The following is a 23,586-nucleotide window of genomic DNA, read 5'->3' as shown; positions in this document are numbered from 1 at the left end:
AATAGGTAATAACTTTTGGTTGTAGAAGTAGACACACCTGAGTGTTACTCATTGTGCCAAATTGGCGCACAAATAGCATGTGATTCAGACACTCTATTTTGTACATGGATATAATTTTTCGAATGTAAAGTAGATGTTGTTGTCCTCACTTTCAGACTTACACAAATATGAACAATTGAGAGGAGACATTGCAAAGCTATTAGATAAACAACATTGTCTAAAGCTAGGCGTGTATTTTGAGCTCACGCCAGCAGAAAATGAAACAATTCAGACAGCAGCAGAATCTGGAAGGATGCTGATGAAAATATTGGATGAAAGAGAGCTCATCATGCCAGACAGAATGATCGGAATGTATGAAGGATTGAAAGCTATTGACTTTGATAAGGTGGTAAGACTGGTGCTGGAGTACATTGGTACATTACAGGAGAAGAATGGAAAGGAAAACGAAGGAGAGAAAGATGATAAGAAAATGGTTTGTTCTTTGGAAAACTTGTTAAGACTTAACAAAAACTTGTTAAGACTGAACACTTGAAGCTTGAAGCTTGAAGCAAAAGTCAGTTTGCATAAAATCAAGATGTTATAGGGTTAGAACCCCATTACACAGTACTGTACTTTCTGGTTTATAAAGTATTCTTTTTGCTGTCATGCAAGTCTGTCTGAAATGTCTTCCTTTTACAAATTGTAACTTTTTTTGCTTATTCAAGTTTGTAGAAATCCAGTGTACAGGAAGTCTATAGAATTTTCACTAAAGCCAATCAAATGCAGTAACTAGTTTTCTGTCTTCATGAAAGTATGATAAAAAAGATGAATTTTATGAACAGTTTGTAATATCTCAACATTTTTACAGGTAAACATTGCAGTGAAACAGGAAGTCATTTCAAAAAGGGAACCAAAGTTGCCAGTTAAATTCAAAATTTTGATAGAGGAGGGATACAAGAGACTGGATGTCCAAAGAGCCTTGAAATTGTCTCATGGAAAACTGGACTTGGGAAGACGCATATTGCTGCTTGCTAAGGAAGAGCATGGTAAAGTACCCATTAATGCAGCAGCTACACGGGTAGTCCTTTTTATGCCCTGATTTAATTAACCTCAATCTTCTATGACATTCTAGGACCAAATTTCATGGTCTTGCTGTTGCTGTGTTCATGGAAGAAAAAGTATTTTTATATATTTGTTTTTGAAAATTACTCACAAAATAGTTACAACATAGGAATGTGATCCAGACACTGTAAATAAACCTAAGTTCTTGTTACTGTCAATGGAGTATTCTCTTCTATATCTTTTTTCCATTAATCAGGTCAAACTTTTCTATTTGCTAATATACCTGTCAAAAATTCAAATATATTTTGAGTCTTAGTTATTTTAAGTAGAAAATAAGCAGTTTTATGTCAAAGAGATTATTTGCATAAGGTGTACTCAAATAACTTCACAACTAAACAATGCTCGTAATTATGGAGGGGTCCTTATTGCATCAAGTTACAAATAAATAAAGACAGTATCAATTCTTTCCATGTATGACAGCTATCATTGTGTCCTGTTTGTCTCTTTATAAAGAAAATACATTTATAAATTTTGAACTTACCCTCTAATCTTTTAAAATTCAACGTCCTAATTTAGCAAACAAGTGACTGAACTTTTGATGTTCTAAGGGTATGCTGGTACATATATTGTCTTTTGAAAATGAATTACGGCGTTATCAGTGTATCATGGTGTAATGAAATAAAGTGATTGCTGGTGTTCCTATTATTTTCATTCTTGGTGTATGACACTTTTTGCTATCATTGCTTGTATGTATAACTTGTAATTGTTAAACTGACTAAGCATGTCAGTATCTTAGTTTGTGTTGGAGTGAGCTTCCTTTACACTGGAAGATGATAAAAGATGTTATCAATTAACCAGATTACCCAACTATAAATATTATAAATATATTATAATTACTAATTTACCTAACACCTTGTTAGATTTATATCATGAATTGTGGAACATTTCACCTTCTTTAGTAGTAATTGGACTGTGTTCCTGTATTTCTTGCTTTAATAACAAAGAGAACTTATTCATCAATTGCCTACAACAGAAGATGGAGAGTTGGTTTGAAGCCATGACTACTTTCCCTTAGAAGAAATCTTGTAAATGGAGATCAAGCGATCTCTTTATAGCCAGCAGATTAGTCTTAACAACTTCTGGTTCAAAAATATCTAGCAGAGAAGTTGACCAAACATGTAAGCTACACTACCTAGATATCTTTACTGATGAAAGACTAAAAGCAAAGACTCAACTCATTCTAGTAAGACAGCTAGGCTCTGGCAAGACAATGATGTCCTCGCAGTCGGCCTATGACTGGTGTTGAGGGAAGCCAGTTTGGTTAGCGCAGCTAAAAGGTCTCCTCAAACCACTCCTGGACAGGCAGCAGGAAAAGACCGAAAAGGGGGCAGGGAACGAAAGCCAGTCAGGAGCGGCTATGGCCAGTCCGAACATGGCACCTGACCCAGAACCTGAGGGGATTGAGACAGGGGAGGATATCCTTGATTGCAGAGCCTCGGTTCAACTATTGGGATTGGAGGACGAGGTAGACGATTCCTAGAATTTGACACGATCGAGGGGCGACTGCGTCCTTATGAACGTAGAGGAAGAGGAGACCTCTACTTGGGGAGGTGCACTGCCTTCCGGACTGACGGCCAGTGCTGAGGAGATTTTTGGAAGCCAATGGGATTTGAGGAGCCACAAGAGTAAGTTCACAAACCAGCCTGAATTTCCAAGCTAACGACGACAGGAGAGTGAAGCCAGACGGAAGGCGACAATGCCGGTAGACGCCTATTGCTATGACGTGTTCAAAGCTATCAGGAAAAAGAAAATGAACTGCCTTCCCAACAAAGGCGAAAAAGAAGCTCATAACAGAGCAAGGCTCATCTTACTTTCAGATCTACAGAGAGCCAGGACAGAGAAACTATGGGGGACATGGTGACCCGGTTGGAAATGAACTTCTGCGCTCATGCTCGCTTCTGCTACTTTTGGGGTTCCTAGTGAGACTGGTATACAACCAATTCGTCAGGTCCATGAGTATCAGGAGTAAAATATAGTATCCTCAATCCGGTGGCCATCAGTTGAAGCAAGGGGAAACTGTTTAATCTCCCATTTCCTGGGAGAAATTTTTTGAGGGGAGCTTCCAACAAAAACTCCAAGAGGAAATATATCGGAAAGTGACACTGGCCAGGTGTAGAACATTGGAGATATACATGCCTCAACCATACCGACTAAGAGAGACTAGACCGGCCAGAGGAGGAAGTGGGATGCCTCTGTGGACGGGGAGGGGGGGCGGCAGAGGAAGAGCTGGCTGCCCATCTTGACTATGGGCAGGATCTAGAAGTTTGAGCAGAGGAAGCACAAACCCTACAATATGGGACAGTGACCGCTCCTCCACGAGACCGTTGTTCCCAGTTCGGCCCTATGGGTGCCCACCTCACATCAGCAAAACAACAGGGAAGGGGGGGGGGGCAGATTAGCATACTTATTCAAGTAATGGATAATGATAGGCTAGGACTAGTGGGTGTTGAGGACAGTATCCAAGGGATACCGAAGATAGTTTACCTCCAGTCTTCCTTTCGGGATAGAGGAAGGGCAGTGCCAACACACATATATCCCGTCGAGAGAATAGCTCTAGAGGGGGTGATTCAAGCCTTGCTGGAAAGGCAAGCAATTGTAGAGGTATTATGAGAGACAGGACAGTTCTTCCACACTACTCATTCTTCTTAACCAAACAAGGGACGGTTCTTGGCATCCCATCCTTAATCAGAAACCCCTCAACAAAAGATTTGTAAGGCCAAAACATTTCTGCATGGAAACCTAACACTTGGGGCTTGTGGGAGGTGAGCATATACTTAAAGGCCTACCTACACGTACCGTTGCACGAGGATCACTGAAGGTAGCTGGGCTTGCACTACGACAGGAGAGATTTTTAATTCAGAGCATTACCGTTAAGCCTGTCCTAATCACTCTGAGTAGTCAAGAGAGTGGCGGGATCAGTGGTCTTCTTCCTGAAGAAAAGAGGGGTGACTCTCTTTGTGTACCTTTACAACTGGCTAATAGTTGGAGAGTCAGAGGTGGACGCAAGAAAAAATGGAGATAAAACAGGTACAGGTGCTTCAGGAACTGGGCTTGGTAATCAACAAGAAAAATCACAGCTGGCATCGACACAGACAATCCAGTTTCTAGGGGCTGTTCTAGACTGCCAGACAGGGGTAGCCCGTCCCATAGAAGTAAGTTTTGCGGCAATAAAAAGGATGAAAGATCAAATACTGTTCCAACAAGAATCACCAACCTTGCTGTGGCTATGGGCTTTGGAACTAATGGCCATAAAGGTTGACGTGGTCCAATTGTGCAGACCACGAATGAGGCCGTTGCAGCTACACTACCTAAAAACCACTAACCCAAAGAATTTGGACAAGGGAGCATCAGTTCCCAGGTCGGAAGGAGTGATTCTGCACCTACTGTGGTAGTCCACTGGACCAAGGCTCCTGAAGTAGTGCGAATATAACCTAGAACTTTGTACTGTGACTTTTATCTTCAAAACAGAGAAATGTGGCAAGAAGTACCAAACTGTATTCAAATACATATTCCATGTGAGATTTGGCTGAGACTCTTATTGTCATGAACCATACATTTCAGTTGAATGGATCATTGGAGCAAACTTAATTCACATGTTAAAAGTAACAAATGGAGAATGGATAGTGAGATGCATTATTTTTTTTTTGTATAATTGTCATTTATTTCAGATCGTGTTCTGATATATGTCGGTCTTTAAAAAATTTGCCATAGTGACGTCATACATGTATGTACATGTATGTATGTACAAGAAGTGGCCAATCATAGCTTATACAATTTAGTTATGTGTGGTATTTTCGTCATAAAAATCTAGGGGTGGTGTAGGATGACAAAAGCATACAAACTGCAAGTTATCGTCTTATCTAACTGTGGGATTATATTCACTCAAATGAATAAAATTAGTGTCATTATAATGCTCGTATGTGACAGCTAACAGATGTCTATGCAATGATATAAATTGCTCAACTTACCTCAACTCCTTAAAGCATTAACTCAAATATGGTTTGTAATTGGACGTTGTTTCTCAGAGTAAGATCAAGTCTTCAGGAACAGTTCATAAAGAACAGGGATCTATGACTGGAACAAGTTAGTGCTAGATATTTAATGATGACTACAATGAAACAACAAGCAAACTGTAGTTCAAAAGCTGTTGAGCTGTTGTTCTCCAAGAGAGTCATAGAGACCACATCGTGTCTGAATTGAGTTATATGGAGACTTCTAACCACTCTGTGCCATTCACTTCTTTCAATAAAGTGCTATTTCCTTTCACTTCAGACGGTTGGCCATTTTCCTATGAAATCCTATTCGTGTTCTCCTAGTATTAAGAACTTAAAGAGTATCATACGTCCTTCTAGGTTTACTTCTGGGAATTTACTTCTGACAATCATGTTTGAGGAGCTAGGTCTATATTGATTCTCATCTTACTGAGGTATTATTGAGCAGTTGGTATCATATTCAACCTAATTTTCCCAATTCATGCAGATATGTACATAAGAAAATGCACAGTTCCATTTGTGATTGATACTCCTTGCAATATTGTGACAACAATTTTTAATACATTGACTAAAATTAGTCTAAAAGTCAAATTATACTATGCAAATGAATTATAAATCCTTTGTTAGTAGAACTTGAATGACATCATATCATATTAAACCGTACGCTTACCAGTCTTTGCAATAAGATTCACAGTGGTAGCTAGTGGTGAACTACTATGCTCAGCAAGTGGTAACTAGTGTTAAGGTCAGGCTTAACGAAAACATCCGAAAATAATGGTGTCAGGCCGCATGGTATCAATGACACAGTGTATCAGTAATCGATGACAAATGAGAAAGGATAAACCACCAACAACAGTATGCTGTAAGGAAATAAAATTCCACATCATTTTCTTAAAGCTTCCTAACATGCATGATGTAGTTTGCTTACTCAAATAGTCACTCATAAGAAACTGGGAGGGCGTGTCTTGATTTTCATGTCAACTTTGCCATTTCATAGTTATTTTCCAAATACCAAGGTTTTGTCACAGTTGTGGTGGGTATTACATTTTCATTTTTGGTAACATTTTGTAAAGAATTACATGTTATACTGGTAACAATCTTACTTTGAACAACATCAGCAACAAACATCAATCCTCTTTGAGTAATTTTAATTTTAATTTTTGTAAACACCAGTTATGTGTTATAGTTAAGTTTTTAGACTTTGTGTGTGTTTGTTTATTTATTATTGACAACAAGAGAAATGTGGAAACTGATAAATATAAGTTTAATAAATATATAGGTTGTACTATTTAAAATATATACAAACATTAGCATTGTAGAAATAGAGAATATACTAGCTTTTGACAAATAAGCAAATATGAGATATTAGCTTTTCCTTCAAGTGTTTTGACATTATGAATCAATGCCTGTGTACTCATATATACTACAAATACAAGCAAAGAAGAAGACCGTTAAGCAGACCACTTTTAACTGCAAACAATATTGTAAAAAAAAACTCCTGCTGAATGTCCCTGAACTTGTCTGATTATTTATATTGCAGACAACTTACCTTCCAATCCACTGCAAATGGAGCTTTGGGTCAACAAGGATGGAGGAGTGCTAGAGCTTCCAGATACCGGTGTCAGCTTAGAAATACCTCCTGGTGCTCTGGAGAAGGATCACTTGATTCAGATGAGAATTATTCCATATAATTTCCAGGGTGATTCTGATCTATCATTCACTAGTAATTCATCAGTTGTGGTTGAGCTCCTGCCTAGTAACCTGAAGCTACTGAAACTAGCAAAACTGACATTGCCTCACTGCTTGGTTCTTAGGAAAGGATGTGAATGGAAAGCAAATATATACAGTAGCCATCATGAAGAAGGTATATTTAAATGCACATATATTGTTTTGAAATTTATTTCACCTATACTAATAGGTTTTTTTGCTTAGTTATGATAGAACACAGTCTCTTACAGTGTTCAGTCATTGCATTTTATAGACTAATTCCGGCATAATACAATCTATCTCATGTAAAAGCTACCTGTTAAAACTTAAACTGTAAAAACTGTTAAAACTGTTAAGTTTTATTATTAAGAAATGTAAAATACTTTTTCTGTTTTATCTGGATTCTGCAGGCACCCAGCCTTTGTGGAGACCACAGCTGGACACGCCTTATGTACTAACTGAGCGAAATTGTGTGATCAAATTAAACAATTTCAGCTGGGAAAAATTTGACATCGGCGATGAAATAGTTGAAGGCAAACGTATCGTGTTATATGCTGCTAAAGATATGTCATCCTCTCAAAGCATAACTCTTATACATGTTGGCTATTACTTGGAGCTACCAGGGGGTGAAAAGGTGGGGATATTGACTGCCACTTGGATTTCCAGGAGATATTATGGTAGTGTTGTGCTAATATTTGCTATTGTTTGCATCTATCAAGCAGTCAAGATGTGATTTTTGGTTAAGATGCTGAAGGCTCAGCAATTGTGCCTGTGTGTTTATGTTTGTGTATGCCACAGCTAGCTTGTAATTGATATCTCAACAACCACTAGATACTTGGTAGGTAGACGACCCATGTTGTGTAGATGTGCCCAATTGTTTTTGGTTTGCATATCAGGAATATTAATGAGTGGATGGGGCTTCACATGAAATTATTAAAATGTCAATATCTCTTCAAATGTATGTTCTATTTAGTTCATACGTGGTATGGTGATGTAATGACATAGTAAGTACATGTTCTTTGCAACAACAGTTTTTACCTCATTAGTATTTATGCTTGGGTGGGGCTTCATGGGAAATCTTTGAAAACAGCTTGTAAACACGATACAACGAATACAAGTATAATCAATGACATACGTGGTAGATATATGCCTTATGATGAGCAGATGTGATATATTGTTGTTGCATCCCATCTCATGGAAATTAATGATAGGGCAGGGCCTGATATAAAACTTTTAAAATTTCAATTTCTGTGCAACCATATGCCCAATTAAGGTTATACTTGGCATGGTCATGTAACTAAATAGTATGTTCATGTTCATTGAAACAACAAGTTTACCTTATAAATATTTATGGTTGGGTGGGGCTTAATGGAAATTGTCAAAAAACAGCTGAAAAAAGCAATATCGCAAGAACAGTTAAATCAATGTGATAATTGGTAGATGTATGGAGAGTAGATGTGCCCTATTGTGGTTCTCATCGCATTAATAATAATAAATGGGCTGGTTTAACATTAAATTTGGTTTGTAATGGAATGGGAATGGTGATGTTGGTACATAGCAAGCACGGCAGTCGCCGGCTATCCCCGACAGTCAGTAGGATCAAACTATTGGTTTGCTGCATATGTAATGTATTTTAAGGCAAGTAACCGTTGGGGGGGGGGGGGTTCCCTCTGGTTCTACTAAGTCACTACATATATTTGGTCAACATGATAACTGTTTCCTGATACCTTTCTTTATTTTTTGCCGCATTAGTCAGTAGATAATCCTCTTCATTTTCGGTGTGCACAAGTTGATGAATGTTTACATATATGGCTTAATGCCCTATGAATATGTTTAGGCATCAGAACCACTAAACTTTTTCATTTTCTGTTTTGTTTTGGCTCACACACATAATTGTGTAAGAGGTATGGAATTCCAGATGTTGTCAAACTTCCAATTTTTGTTTCTTACTCTTTCTATTTGAAATTTTGTCAGCTTTTGTGCGACTAAACCTTTCAAATTAAAGGAGATATCATGTTGAAATAATATAATTTGTAGTAAATTTTGGTAAGTTTTTAGTAGTTCCGTGAAGAAATTGTTTATAGTATTTGCACACCACACGATTGTTTATTCTGTATCAATTGGGTCATTGCCAGCCTTCTGTTGAGCTCAGGTACAGTGATTATGGTAAGTATGACATGATACGTCACTTCTTTGTTCCAACTTACTGCTGACTGATATTATCTACAAAGTGGAGGTAACTACTTGGAATTCCAGATGTTGTCAAACTTCCAATTTTTGTTTCTTACTCTTTCTATTTGAAATTTTGTCAGCTTTTGTGCGACTAAACCTTTCAAATTAAAGGAGATATCATGTTGAAATAATATAATTTGTAGTAAATTTTGGTAAGTTTTTAGTAGTTCCGTGAAGAAATTGTTTATAGTATTTGCACACCACACGATTGTTTATTCTGTATCAATTGGGTCATTGCCAGCCTTCTGTTGAGCTCAGGTACAGTGATTATGGTAAGTATGACATGATACGTCACTTCTTTGTTCCAACTTACTGCTGATTGATATTATCTACAAAGTGGAGGATACTACTTGTATTAAGGGGTTCCATATTAACACTCCACCTCAAGTCATTACTAAGCGTTTTAACTGAAATGGACCAAAGCAAGTGTGATATCACGGGACCAAGTCAATCGGCTATTGGTGTGTGATTTCCATCGCATACTGTTAACTCAATGGAAAAGGTCCATTGACTTACTGTGTACAAGTAAAAAGATGGTTGAATCAACGTTTTTGCAAAGGACGAATCGAGAATGATCTCAACAAGATATATGTTTGTGGTTGGACAATAGATACTTGGTTAATATATACACATGTCCGCTGAAAACAGTTATACTACTGGGAATGCCGTTCAGCTGAACACTCAGTTGTTTCAGGTAGTGTCTTGAGGTGGGCGATTTATAAAAGCTGCTGGTGCTAAATAGGTTTATTCATTGAATCACACTTGTCCAAATAATAAATCTGGTGTGAACTACTGCGCTTTTATGTGCTCTAGTTTACATATTGATATCTGTAGCATCTTGTCAACTGTTTCTTACTTCTACATAATTTTTGCTTGTTTTCTCTCTTCTCTGTGTGAAGGTTGTCAGCATAAATGAGGTCTCTGTGTTGGTAAAAAAGTCTGCAGTATATTTTAAACATGGAAAATTGCCCCTGACATGTCATTTTGACAAAATAGAGCCACAAGTTTGGACCCATGGCTCTGAAGAGGAAAACCCAAAGGTATGGTGGACTCTGACTATTTTGTCAATACTATTCATGAAGTGGAACATATTAAACTTAACATAATTGAGACAGTTCAATTTGCAATATCATGTTTGTGTGAACTGGTCTTACCGTTCAAAAAAAAAAATGCAAAGGTAATTTAAAATAAGTAATGTTCAGTCATCTTTTCAAATTACCAAAAACTTATGTTTGTTCGCAAAATGCCATTTATATTTGGCAGAAGAAGTGTATCAAGCAATATAGCTTTGGCTGGTTTGAAAAGTACTTTGGGGTTAAAACACACAAATCGTGAAAAGCATGATGTTGCAGACTGGAGATTGGTGGCAAATATTATACTCACAACCCTTGGCATGTGGCTTGCGCATTCTGACTGTGAGGTATTTAATAGTTTTAAAGAGGCAAAGGTCAAATTTGTAAAATCATAAACACCTAATATATCAAGAAACTTAAGTTGAACTAAATTCTAATCTCTGCACAATCTAAACTCTGCACATGCACAATGAATTGGTGTTATGGTACTATGCAACAAGTCAAAACTTTCTAGGATAGGTCAAAAGTTTTCTGAGGTGAACAAATCTCAAAGCTGAAAACTTTATAACTGCAATATCTCAAGAAAGAGAATCGTGCTAAATGTCATACCACGTATGTAGTGTCATGTAATAGTTAGTCTGGCCTCCTCCTTAAACTCCAGGTCACTCGGAGTGCGCGCCGACGGCTTTTTTAACTACTTGTTTACTTCTCAGTTCTCCGGAGAGGACAAGTGTTTTCTCACGCCAATTTCTACTGTATTATATTGTTTTGGCTCTCTGTTACAAGCCTACATTCATGTCAAAATAGGTCAAGTTTACAAAGACGCGTGAAGTAATATTACTATCTAAGGACACTTGTATCTTGGCGCATGCTTAGCAGCTCACGTTAAAGATAATAGCTCCCAGTGGTTAGTTTTCCTGACCAATGACTCCCTTCCTTGATAACGTAGTGCATATTTATTTGGTTAGCTTGTGTAGTATTTCCATTCTGCTATACCTTTACTGTGTAGAAGCACTGTGAATACGTGCGCAGGCCTAGAACCATCCGACTTTTCTGCGCCGGCCCAGCATTCTGTCTCTGAAGTGATCAACTTGAAGCACCAGTAGTGTTGAACGTGATATCTCTCGCTCTCTCAACATCGAAATACATTTTATAAGTTAATCGCAAGGCAATTAAATGATGACTCATCAGAGGAATCAAGAAAAGTATTGTCTTCTTCTTATTTTACTGGAAAGTCTCTCTCTCTCTGATCTCAGCTGCCGAGGGAACATTTTTTACTAAGTTCTGTCATTATATAGCCTATGACCATTTACCCAACGTGAATTCCTGACTGAGCTAGCCGGCCACACAACAGTAGTTTGAGCAGAGCTGTGAGAACGAGTTCCTTACATTTTAGTGAAAGTTAAATGTCCTTTTAAGAAATTAAGACGTTTTGCAAGTTGATGATGTTTGACAGGTCTGCAGGTAGCCGAAATAGGTGCTGAAAGCTGCATTAGTATGTGTAAAATATTTAAATTACTAGCAATGATGAATGCAGTAAGTGTGTTTAGTAGAAGCTATATCCTTCTGGAAAGTCCATTGATTATTTCAGAACAACAATTTGGAGGTTCCTTTTCTAGTAAAGTGAGTCACAAACATGTCAACCACTTAAAACATGGATTTTCTCTTACCAGCTGAAACAGACATTGAATAGGTTTTTTTGGGTTTTGCATGTGACATCTTCACTTTTAATGGGCCAGAAATATTCAGTCCAGCCTTCTTAAATCTTGGCTGGCATATATCAGATTGTGAACACAGCTACTTAGACTAAGTTCTGACGAACATTTCTTCAGAGAAGATCAATTCTTCTCCATAACATTTTTACACTCCCTGCTGGTTTCTTCCTAGCAGAAAGAAGTAAAAAATTATATCCATCTCTTTACCACCAAATGTTGATTTTCTCTTAATACAACGGACAAAGGTAAAATCAATTATTGCTTGGTTTCAGTGCATACAATCCTAAGAAGTGGCAAGAAATTATCTGCAACTGCAGATCTGATATACAATTTAGAAAGGATTTTAAACAGCTTTCATCAGATATATGTCAATAATGTAAACCGTAAATCGTTCTCTCCCAAAATCAGCTGTTTGAATGATGGGATTTTGTTTTCCTAAAATGGCAAGTATATATCCACTGGGAAGATGTTTTATTCTTGTTAGTTCTAATTGCTTATTAAAAAACATTACCCTAACATTAGGTTGGTGTATCAAGCACTCTATCATAGGATAGCGATCATTCTTGTGAGTAATTAAACAAGAACGTTAAAAACTGTCACCTTTCTCATTTCAGGAAATATCTTTCCTAAGGGTTGTCACTTCCATGGGACTTTACTGCACATTTGTGTTACATATCAAGGAAGGTACGCAGGAAAGGCACAATTGTGCATGTTACTTCAAGGCTGGGCAAGGATCAGAGCTTGTGAAATTACTCTTTATTCTAAAGGTATAGAATGTTTGGAATACTTTACAATAACTATTAGGTTAACTGTAACATTCCTGGCCAAAATAGCTTCTTAAAATAAAATATGTTTCTACTCATTTCATATCTCATACCTTGATTTCCAGAAGGAAGTAGTGTCTTCATTGGTATTGAATATGTAATTTGCCTGTAAGGAGGCAGCGAGGTCCTTTTGATGAAGGCAGTAAGGCTATCAGGTAACAAATCTGTTAAATAAACAATGACAATGTAAGTATCACAGAGAAACTCTGTGTTGACATTAACTTGAATTTATAGTCGTGCCATAATATTCATTATTGTGCTTAAGATGTTCTTGGATAAAAACTTGATGGTGACACAAAGGGATGAAACTAGGAGTAGCAATAAATGATTGAACCACAGGAAGTGTGAATTAAGTGAACAAACTGCCAGGAAAAACTGCTATTTAGAGGAAACTTAGCGATGAGAGGAATGTAGTGAATAGCATGTTTAATTTGAAGGTATTGTATTTAAAGCGAGAACTAAGCGGGGCCTAGAAAATTTAAAAAAAAATAGATTCTTTGGTACCACATTTGTGATGCCTCATATGTTTGGGACCATTGGGGCCCACATTTTCTTTACTTTGAAATAACTCGGCAACCTTAAGTAGGATTCTAGCAAAACATGGTATATAGTTGTTGGTAAATAGCTGGTACATTTAGGCAATCTTGGCTCAAAAACAAAATTCCAGGCCCATTTTGGATCTGTGTGGGCTTAAATTTGAATTCCACCTCAAAAGCTTTAGAGGACACTTTCTTTGGTCCCGAATTTGTGGGGTCCAGTTGGGACATTTAGACGCAAAATTGTATCGGGCCCAATTTGCTTTGAGAGGGACCAAAATCTTAAAATGCAAGAACTCCACAACCTTATCAGATTATTATATTATATATAATGTGGGCATAAATATCATGATATTGAGTGATGACATACACAACTTTAATATTCCACTAAGCAAGGAATCGCAGTGCCTGTTGGGCTCTTCTCAACATATTCTAATTTGTTGGATTCTGGTGTAAACTATGAATTTAGTATGGTATCTTTCTTCAGGAAACTTGGCTTCGACACCAGCATGTCACCTGGGAAACCTTGACTACCTCCAGTTATGCTGAGAATGAATATTTTGCAACTGATGGTATTGCATCATTAATATGTTAATATTACAATATTCCATATTTCTTCAGCAGGACATATTTTTATGGTTCATCTGTTTTCTTAAATGAGCTATAGTATATACTGTAAGCATACTGCACATATCAACAGCAATCGTTTTTTTTTTGCACTGCACAAAAATAACTAGGTTAGCCCTTAACCATCCATGTGTTGTAATGCCTATACCTATAGTAGGACTATATAAGTTGCCTTCATATTTGACTTGTAACTTGACTTGGACTGAGAAACATTGACTTGTGACTTGATTTGATTTGCATGACTTGTCCTGATTAAATTAAATTTACCTGTGACTTGACTTGAATTGAGGAACATTGACTGGTGTATTGATGTGACAAAAAAAAATTGCTTGGTTACAACACTGGATCACAAAATTTAAGAAAGTTAAAAGTCCAGTTAATTTCTTTCTTGTTTTCTGATGTTAGGACGGAGAGAAAGATTCTGCAGCTAGCAGTTCTGACAAATTAGAAGTTACAGGACTATCTCAGTCACAGAAGAAGACTTGTGATGAAAGTCTAACGGTCAAACAACTCCCAGAAAACATTGATCTACAAGTCAGAGAAGGCATTCTCAGGGTAATAATTTAAATTCACAAAATACTGTTTTTTGGGGAAAAAGTCTTTTTGGCGCATATTACACAAATTGGTGCATTACAGTTTTGTCCATGTTGGCCCTTAAGGCATACCTACTTTGATGTTCAGGCTCTATGGTTTGCTTTCATATATTTCATCATTATTTATTTCTACTAAAATGCTTGCCATCTATAGTACTGATATTGCTTTATGATATCTGATTTTAATGAGGTATGTTCTTGCTGCAGTTAGTTTCATCTACGAGACTGAATTGTTCAATAGTGAATGCAGTAACTTAAAATGAGTTTTGACAGAGCATACGACCAAGCCCTAATATGAAACCGTGCCATGCTTTGTGAATGAGCTGTAACAAATAAGAGTGCGTCAATTAAATGCCGACTGTGCACCTCTTGCCAACAATTTGCAATGTTTACAGCTCACACACATGTTTGCAAATGGTGAAAGAGAAGCATACAACCGGCACAATGTTGGTTCACAAGTCAACTTTTGGAGATTACATACAATAAAGTATGTACTGAGCACAACTTTCCACAGTTTCATCCACTGTCTTGTGTATAGATTCTCCTCTTGGGTGCAGCATCAGTTTCTCTGAGCATGCAAAGTAGAAGTGAGTTTACAAACTTCAATGCAATCATGTAAATATGACTTAGAGTTTTCTGTGAGTGTGCCAACTGAGTAGCAGCATGCAATTTGTACTGATAAGTTTTGGGGGTTCAGCTGTACTATTAAATTTCTTTCCCTCAAGAAGTGTTCATGTTGATCAAATAGTCCCAATAAACATGACATTAACATGTTCATTTGGGTCCTTTGTTCCCTCGGAGACTAAATTAGTTGGAAATGCACTATGCAATTGCTCGACCATACATGCCCCCCCCCCCCCCTACCGATCCCAAGCTTCCTTTCCCCCTCGATCGAGCACCTGCATACAAACTAAAATCCCATGAACTGCATTAAAGTCAATAATTAATCTGCTGTTCTGGTTATCGCATTGTCCTTACCTAAAACACAAGTTCGTTTGTACTCTTTCGCACTTTTAACAAAATTAATACACTTTCTTGTGCTTTAGCAATTCAACATGGAAGAAAGGATGGGCTAGTTATTTGGCTTGTATGCAAGTAAGCAAGTCTCTGGTTGGGCATACACTTTGAACTTATATTTGTTGTTGTTCTCTGACAAGTGTACACAGCACATGCATTTGGTCTCTTACTATCTAACTTATACCATCTTGTACTAGAGCGAGAATTACATATATATTTCACTAACATGGTTAGTTGATTTCTTGATTGTGATTTGATTTCTTTAGGATTTTGTATTATACTCTGAATCAATAATTTAGCTATTTGCTGCAACTTAGGACATGTCTACATTGTCTTGATATACAACAGGCTGTGTAGCTTTTTTGTGCTATGCCAGGGCAGAACCCCCTCCCTTCCCTTATAAAATCATTTGCCTCTGCCCCTCCCATAAATGTTCAGGCCCCTACCACAATCAGTGGGGAGAAATGTTGAATTTATTATAAATTTTATTACCAAAACATTCCATTTTGAGATATTTTTGAGGACTAAAATTATAGGCTTAAAAGTATGTCTCAGAATGTACCATTTGCCTTCTGTTATTTTATTTTGATTCCTTGCCAAAGTCAAAGTCTAAACACTTTGTAAACAACTCAAAAAGTGGAGGTTGGATGAGTAGCTCATGGATGCATGTTATTGAGTAGAAGAAAACTTATTTTTTAGTTCAAAGGCAATTTGAGGTCAACAGAGGTTAAAGTCTGAAACTTGTGTTAGGTCTCACACTCGTTTAAGGTGGTTAGTAGTAAAAACGTTACTGTATATAACTCAGCCAACTACAGAGTAGGTAAACATTGTAGTTGAGAGAATGTTGCCCAATAATGTGTCCTACTTGCATGTAGCCAAAACAAATAATTACAGATTTTATACCTTCCTCCAGAAGGGTGGGATTGCAGCATTCTTCAGAAATTTCATATTTTACATTGGCTGGGGAAATGTCCATTGCAACTTGGGGCTGCTTGAAAGGTTACCATAGTAGTCACCATTTCTGAAATGTACTGTTAGGTCCCAGTTCTATATTTCAGAATGAAAAAACATTAATCACTCATAATATCTGACTGACTGGTGACAGGCAATATTCATTCTTACTTGCCAAAAGAAATTAGGAGCAACAATGTGACAGATCTTACACTTTCTTACATTATGACATTATTTTAATTTTGAGCACCATATCTTTGACGACTGGCTTTCCTGTATGTCACTAAATGTCACAGGATTTGACATTGGCTCTTTTAATTGGCTGAGGGAGTTTTCCACGTCCACCTATGACACAACTGACGATAACTTTTACAAGGAAATTACTTTTGAAATGGTCATGTTGTCTAAAACTCGTTTCTGATATTCTTGACTTGAGGACACACAGTTGTTCTATCAATCAGGTGATACATACATAAACCTATACTCCAGCACCCAAAGTAAGGGGACACACATCTTATTGTGCTCGTTGTGGAAATGATGTTTGCCACTTGCATGTGTGCCAGATGGGGATGTGCACCGTGTGCAAATATTTTAAACAAATTGCATACTGCACGCATTTGTATACATGCACACTCCATGAGTGCAATCATGCAATATGAGAAAATGTGCCCAGAACGAGCAACTTGCAACCATTTTGAAACAGCTCACATGAGCGTTGTACGTAAAGTTCCTTCCAGTTATATGCAAGGGCTACATGTTAATATGTGCAAATAGAGCATGCGTTGGGTATAAATGAGCAAACTACACATTTAGGTTGAGTGGTGACTCACAACTTGTCACCAATCTTTGTTTCATAATGTTCTCGATTTGCTCGTTCAGGGTATGCACGCGTGCAAATGAGTTTCAAATTTGTACTTGTGAGAAGCTCTATTTATTATTTTCATCACATTTGAAAGACATCTAGCTAGTGACAATCATACTTTGTCTGATTCATTTTCGGTAGTGTGGTCATGGATCCCTTTTCCAGTTGAGTCATTACCAGTGATATTCCTGACTCAAGTTACAATATTATCTTTGTGGGGTAAACTCCTTTGAGTGACTGTACTCTTGGAATTTAGTGACTCATGACCCGCATGTTAATTCCACTATCACTCTGTATCACATTTTAATATATATATATATATATATATATATCCAATATACAGTAGGTATCAGTTCTGGTATACTTTGTAAGAGAACTATAAATGGAAGACAATCGATGTGAATATTACTTCACTCTGTAATCAATTTATCAAAAATTGATTAAATACTTTAAACAGGGAACCTGATAGTGAACTGATATAATTTGTGTATGTTTAACTCAGGTAAAACTCAATATACAAAGACTTTGATCATATTACAGGATCTCTCAGGGAAAATTCCAAATAAATGGAAAGATGTAGGTAGAAATCTTGGACTTGTGGACTCAGAGCTTTCTATCCTTAAGAATGATAACCTGAAACTCAAGGAAACTGTTTATCAGATGTTGTTGACTTGGAAAGAGAGAAAAGGGAGTGGAGCCACATACAGAGAACTGGGAGAGGCTTTAAATAAAGCTTGCCGCAAAGACCTGCAAGAATGGCTGTATTATCAAGGTAAATATTTAATGTTATAATAAAAATAGCTGGAAGGAACTTAGTAATTAATTATATAACTGTTTCATATATAAAATTTCACTAAATTTTATTAAAATCTAATTTTCTAAACTTTCCCATTAATGAAGTGGACTGGTGGAATCAAATTTCATTATTCCAGGTAAATTGTTCATAATATCTCATCGTTGTAAAGTTACAAAGATTCACTATATGTTCATGTAAGACACCAAGTAACAACTTCAACAAAAAATAACACTATCTGTTGTAAGGATATTTTATTTGTCATTTCTGTGTAGGGTATAATTTTTGCCAGAAAGATTTCTTGATCATGTTTATTTTGTCCAAAAAAATGTCTGCATTAAAAAGTTTTTTGGCCATTTGCATATAAAACATTTTTGACCATCAACTATTCTTTTCTACCTTTTTAGCCACTATCCAAGATGAAAACTTATAATAGTTAGATCCAGGCAAGTGCCGTGCCAACAAACAGAGGTAGAAATGCAAATCTCCAGCCAAACTGTTCTGTTTCCTCCTTTCGTTGAGGAACGAATGTGACAGTGTATGTCAGTAAGGCAACTTGTGGTGTTGTTGACAACACATTGACAGTTTCTTGTTGATTGGAAAATATGTTATGTAGATGTCAGTATATTTTGGATATTGCAACTGTAATAACTGATATCTGAAGTTATATGTGAGTTCAGAGGTTCTGACTACAATTAATATGAACAAAAAATATATTTAAATGAATTATGTCAAGAAATAAGCAAAACTCATAATTGTCTTAAAGCAATGAAATCAGTTTACAGTTGCAGAAAATGTTGTTTCTCCTATTTGGTTATTTGTCAATTTCAGCTTTAAAACTAATATTAATAACATACATCAATTTAGAAATATAGAATTACATTTATGATCAACTACCATTGTAGACAACACTACTCGTGCTGCTTTCTGGTTCTTATGTTAACAGAATATCATTTATCATTTCATAATGTTTCAGGTAGTATGACCGTATCAGAGATACAAAACACAAAAAAACCGTCATGGAGAACAGATGTCAGTAATACTGTTCATCAGCATCTGGTATAGATTTGTCAGATATTCAGAATAGTCCAAGATATTTGAGAGATTAATTTATAAACGTATTCATAATTTCATTAAACACAATATTTTGTTGAAAGTTCAATACGGCTTCCGTCCAGGACACTCAACTGTTTTTCAATTTTTCACATTTGTATATATTTTAAATTTTAAGATTTTGTTTGTATAATTTTCGATTTTCCATTTGCAGTTTTTATACAATTTATTGTCAGATTGTATATAACAAATTTTCTACCCTTTTTATACCTTAAATTATCGATTTATATATTTGTATATCATGTTTGTATGTATTTTACTGTAAAGCGCCTTAGAGCAATTTCTGATTGCATAAGGCGCTATAGAAATTTTGTAAAATAAATAAACTGAACTTGACTTAACAAATGCTTTGGATAGGTTGTGTGGCGCATTGCACAAGAAACTGATCTGAGTGGGCGTTTTCTAAAGCGTTTGACACCATTGATCACGAGATTTTATTTATGAAACTAAGTCATTAATATGGTATCAGAGGTATCGCACTTAGTTGGATTGTGAGTTATTTCTAATATAGAATGCAATTTACACCATTCAATAATGTCAATTCAAATCCATGAGATATTGTATGTGGTGTCCCACAAGGTTCTCTATTTTAGGACCTCTGCTCTGTATTTTTTATGTTAATGACATTTACCTTGTTTCAGAGAATTGCTCCACCATTTTGTTTGCGGACGATACTATTATTTTCTTTACTGGCCCCAATCCTACTACAATGAATGATACAATTTGCTGTAAACATTCTCAATTTTACTCATGGTTTTCTGCTGATAAACTATCTCTTAATGTGAGCATGACAAATTAAATAGTTTTTCATATAATATTCAGAGAAATTGTCATTTGAGATTAAAATGGATGGAAAGTGTTTAAATAGGGTAACTTATACAAGTTTATATTATTGCTTCTGGTCTGACCTGGAATAATCATGTTAAATCTCTTTTAACGAATGTTGCTAGGGATGTTGGAATTCGTTCTAACCTGAAAGCATTCACTACCTAAGAATATTCTTCGTTCATTGAACTTAACTCTTATATATCCCCACTTGACTTATTGCATGACAGTTTAATCTGGCACAGCGTATTACAATAATAAAAAAGTTTTCACTCTCCAGAAAGAGCAATTCGCCATATATCGTCTGCTAACTACAATGATCCCACTAGCAAGCTATTCGCTGCAGTCAATATTCCCAAACTTCCTGATTTAATGAATGCTCATACTTAGGCACTTTTGCTTATCGATCTATAAATAACATTAATCCTCCCGTCTTAAAAGATTTCTTTTTACTAACAACAAAGAATTACACTTACACAATACGCAAGACAGGCTGACAACATATGCGCATGCCACGTCCTAAGACTAACATTAAGAAACATAGTTTACGTTATCGTGCTATTACCTGTTACAATTTTTTGCCGAATACTCTGAGAAATTTTGTTTAACACAATCATTTAAAAAGAAACATAGCTCATTATATTCAAGTAACTATCAAGAATGTTCCTTTCATTGTTCTCCGATCTTAGATATGTGCCTTAGTTCAGTTGACATTTCATTTTTCTCGGGAGTGTAGGGGGAGCAGTTGGTTTTTGTTTTGTCATGTGGTATATTTTCCTTTGCATGGGGTGTGGCACTACTCGTTTAGACTTGCAAGGTTTTCTAGGCCACTTCCTTCTCGTTTTATTTAAGTTTATGTTAGTAACCTATTAACTGTTAAACCTGTAATTGATGAGAAACATATGAAATATTACTTTATAATGTGCTTATGTAATTTTGGTTTAAAATGTAAACAGCTGCTATAATATATGTAGCAATTGTTTTCTGCACTTCATGAAAACATTGTGCAGTTGCGTAATTGAGTCACTAGTAATATCTGTGAGACTAAAGAACATGTATCATTTGGAATGTATCTTTTTTACTAGAGGTTTTTTGCTAGAGATCACCTGGAAATAAAAACTCCAAGTAAATGAAGCCTGCTGATTTTGTATTTCTTGCCGAAGGCCGAAAGAATATATGCGATGGTGATGGCGTGCGTGTGCGTGTGGGGGGGGGGGGATCGGTCTCCATAAAAACCTACTGGTCACTTCGCCCAACAACCATTTCGCCCAACTGCCATTTCGCCCAACCAGCCTGGTCATTTCGCCCAACCAGCCTGGCCATTTCGCCCAACCAGCCTGGTCATTTCGCCCAACTTTTTTTTTACTAATATTCAGTCAGAATAATATTACTTTTTCTTTTTCACTAGTTCAATTTGATTTATTTTGGGTTATGTTACTTCGTGGTAGGTAAATAAAGTGAGGTCCGGTCGATATCGATCGGAGTCTAAGCAGTTATTTCGGGTATAATGCGAGGACTACACTACTTTAGGCGGTAACGCATACAATGGAAGTCATTATATCACACAAACAAAGGGGAATCGGTGTGGAATAATATCACCTTTTCTATTTCACTAGTTCAATTTGGTATATTAATCCACAGCTATTGTTATGCTTGATGACTTCGGTCAAGCGTTTATCAAGTCCTCCAGGCATTAATCAAGGCTATTGTTCACAGCAGTTAGGTATTTAGTTCTACATAGTGTTAATTTAATGTTATACAAACAAAGGGGAATCGGTCTCCATGAAAACCTATCAAACCTAACCCCTAAAACACTGATCAGTCCTAATGAAGTGACCTGCTTCCTGCGTGTGTGAGTATTTGTACTCGTACTGCGATCTGAACTGTGAACAAGGAGCGAATCAGCAGACGAAACGAATCACCGTATAGCGAATCAACTCAACAAAGCAAATTGAATCGGCAGAGCGAAGCGAATCAACAGAGCAAAGCAAATCAGTGAAGCGAATTTGTATGGAACGCGGAAAGGGTAATTATTATGCTGTCTACTTCTTTGCTGTCTGTTATAATGTTGTTGTCTCCTTCGATGTTGCTCTCTCCTTTGATGCTGTTGTCTCCTTTGATGTTGTTGTCTCATTTGATGCTGACAGCGCTGTTCAAATTTATGACGTCAAAATACGTATACAAATTGAAAGCACGTGGGCCTAAAGGTATGATCGAAGATATTTGCTTCCCTTATTTTTATCCATACAATGACATCACATGCCTGTAGTTTTGATCCAGGCAAAAAGCGGTAAACCGGTTATACTAACGAAGGCACCATAGTTATATACCTATGGTTAGGTTAGATCCGTATCTGTAACTTGACCACATCTATTTTTTCGTAGGTTGAAATACTTTCGTAGTTTCTTTACCTTACCGATTATATTGAGATTTCCATCATTTCTGCTATCATTTTGTTCACAAATAACCTTATCCGACAAGATGAGCTGGTACGAAAGAGAACGACGTCGTTCTCTTTCAAACATTTTTGCTTGTTCTGAAGCACTAAATGCTTTGAATTTGTATACGTATTTTGACGGCATAAAAGTGAACAGCGCCGTCATCATCAAAGAATTCCGATAACGATTAGTTTTTAGCTTAAGAAGTCTCAGTCTACCAATAACCCTTTGCAGCGGCGTAACGATGAGCCTAAGGCCCCCTTTCTTCTACTGTATGTTCGATTTAATTCATATTTGGTATGGTGTGTAAGTACATATTATGTACATGTTCTGTACAACAACAACTTTTACCTCATTACTATTCATGAGTAGGTAGGGTTTAATTCATATCATGTCAATATGTCTTCAACAGTATGTCAGCTTTAGTTTATTCTTGGTATGTTGATGTAACTACATAGTACGTAAATGTAACAACAAGTTCGATCTAGTTAATATTCATGAGTGGTGGGACTTGCTGGGAGACCGTCGAAAACGGCATCTCAACAAACACTAGTTGAATCAGTGTCATTCTTGATCGATAGATGCCATATGTTCAGTAGATATGGCCTATTGGTTTTGATTCATTTTTTGGCCGGATAGGCTCAATTGTTTTGTCCAGCTCAAATGCATTTTGGGACACATTCTTTGGGCCTGAATGTTTGGGGTCCCAATATTCTTGGGACTATTTGGGCCCACATTTTTGGAGCTTATTTAATTTGGGAAAATGTATTTTTGATTCAGTAGTTTGGGTCGCATATTTTTAGGACCATGTATGTAGGCGCAACATTTCATTGAGCCCAATGTTTTGGGGGTGAACAAAATTATAAAATTTCAACAAAACAGTGTGCCAATTGGGCTCTTGTTATACTATGTCATTAAATAGGCTTTGTCAACATGATAACTGATTCCTGCATTAGTCAGCACATCATCCTCATCATTTTACTTGCACAACTTCATAAATAGGAACATATATGGCTTAATACCATGTTAAGGCATCAGAACCACTCAACGTTTTCGTTTTCTGGGTGCATTCTCTTAAAGTGCAAGTTTTGGTTTTGATGCCAAAGGTTCAGTAACTTTTGAAATCGTGATTGCATGTGAGTTTATGTGACGGCCAGTTTGTAAACACGATTTATCAAGAAGCACAA

The 23,586-nt window shown here is 36.6% G+C and overlaps 1 protein-coding gene across 2 annotated transcripts in view; it reads left to right on the top strand.

Moving 5' to 3' along the window:
* The window catches only part of LOC139980832 (uncharacterized), a 45,598-nt gene extending 24,517 nt beyond the window's left edge, over nt 1–21,081 (top strand). Inside the window, exons 14-22 of one of the 2 annotated variants that reach the window (XM_071992786.1) lie at nt 156–472; nt 848–1,025; nt 6,634–6,957; nt 7,211–7,434; nt 9,932–10,072; nt 12,435–12,587; nt 14,213–14,362; nt 17,771–18,002; nt 18,431–21,081. In XM_071992786.1, the coding sequence (XP_071848887.1) occupies nt 156–472; nt 848–1,025; nt 6,634–6,957; nt 7,211–7,434; nt 9,932–10,072; nt 12,435–12,587; nt 14,213–14,362; nt 17,771–18,002; nt 18,431–18,456 (1,745 nt within the window). In that variant the 3' untranslated portion in view covers nt 18,457–21,081. Of the gene's footprint in view, nt 1–155; nt 473–847; nt 1,026–6,633; nt 6,958–7,210; nt 7,478–9,931; nt 10,073–12,434; nt 12,588–14,212; nt 14,363–17,770; nt 18,003–18,430 lie in introns of those variants that run through there. The other variant, XR_011797712.1, reaches the window with a different exon arrangement.
* Nucleotides 21,082–23,586: the final 2,505 nt, after the last annotated feature.

This window comes from Apostichopus japonicus, chromosome 15 (genome assembly GCF_037975245.1).
Source record: "Apostichopus japonicus isolate 1M-3 chromosome 15, ASM3797524v1, whole genome shotgun sequence".
Lineage (NCBI taxonomy): Eukaryota > Metazoa > Echinodermata > Holothuroidea > Aspidochirotida > Stichopodidae > Apostichopus > Apostichopus japonicus.
The sequence above is the reverse complement of the archived record's forward strand: the minus strand, read 5'-3'. Positions and strand labels throughout refer to the sequence as shown.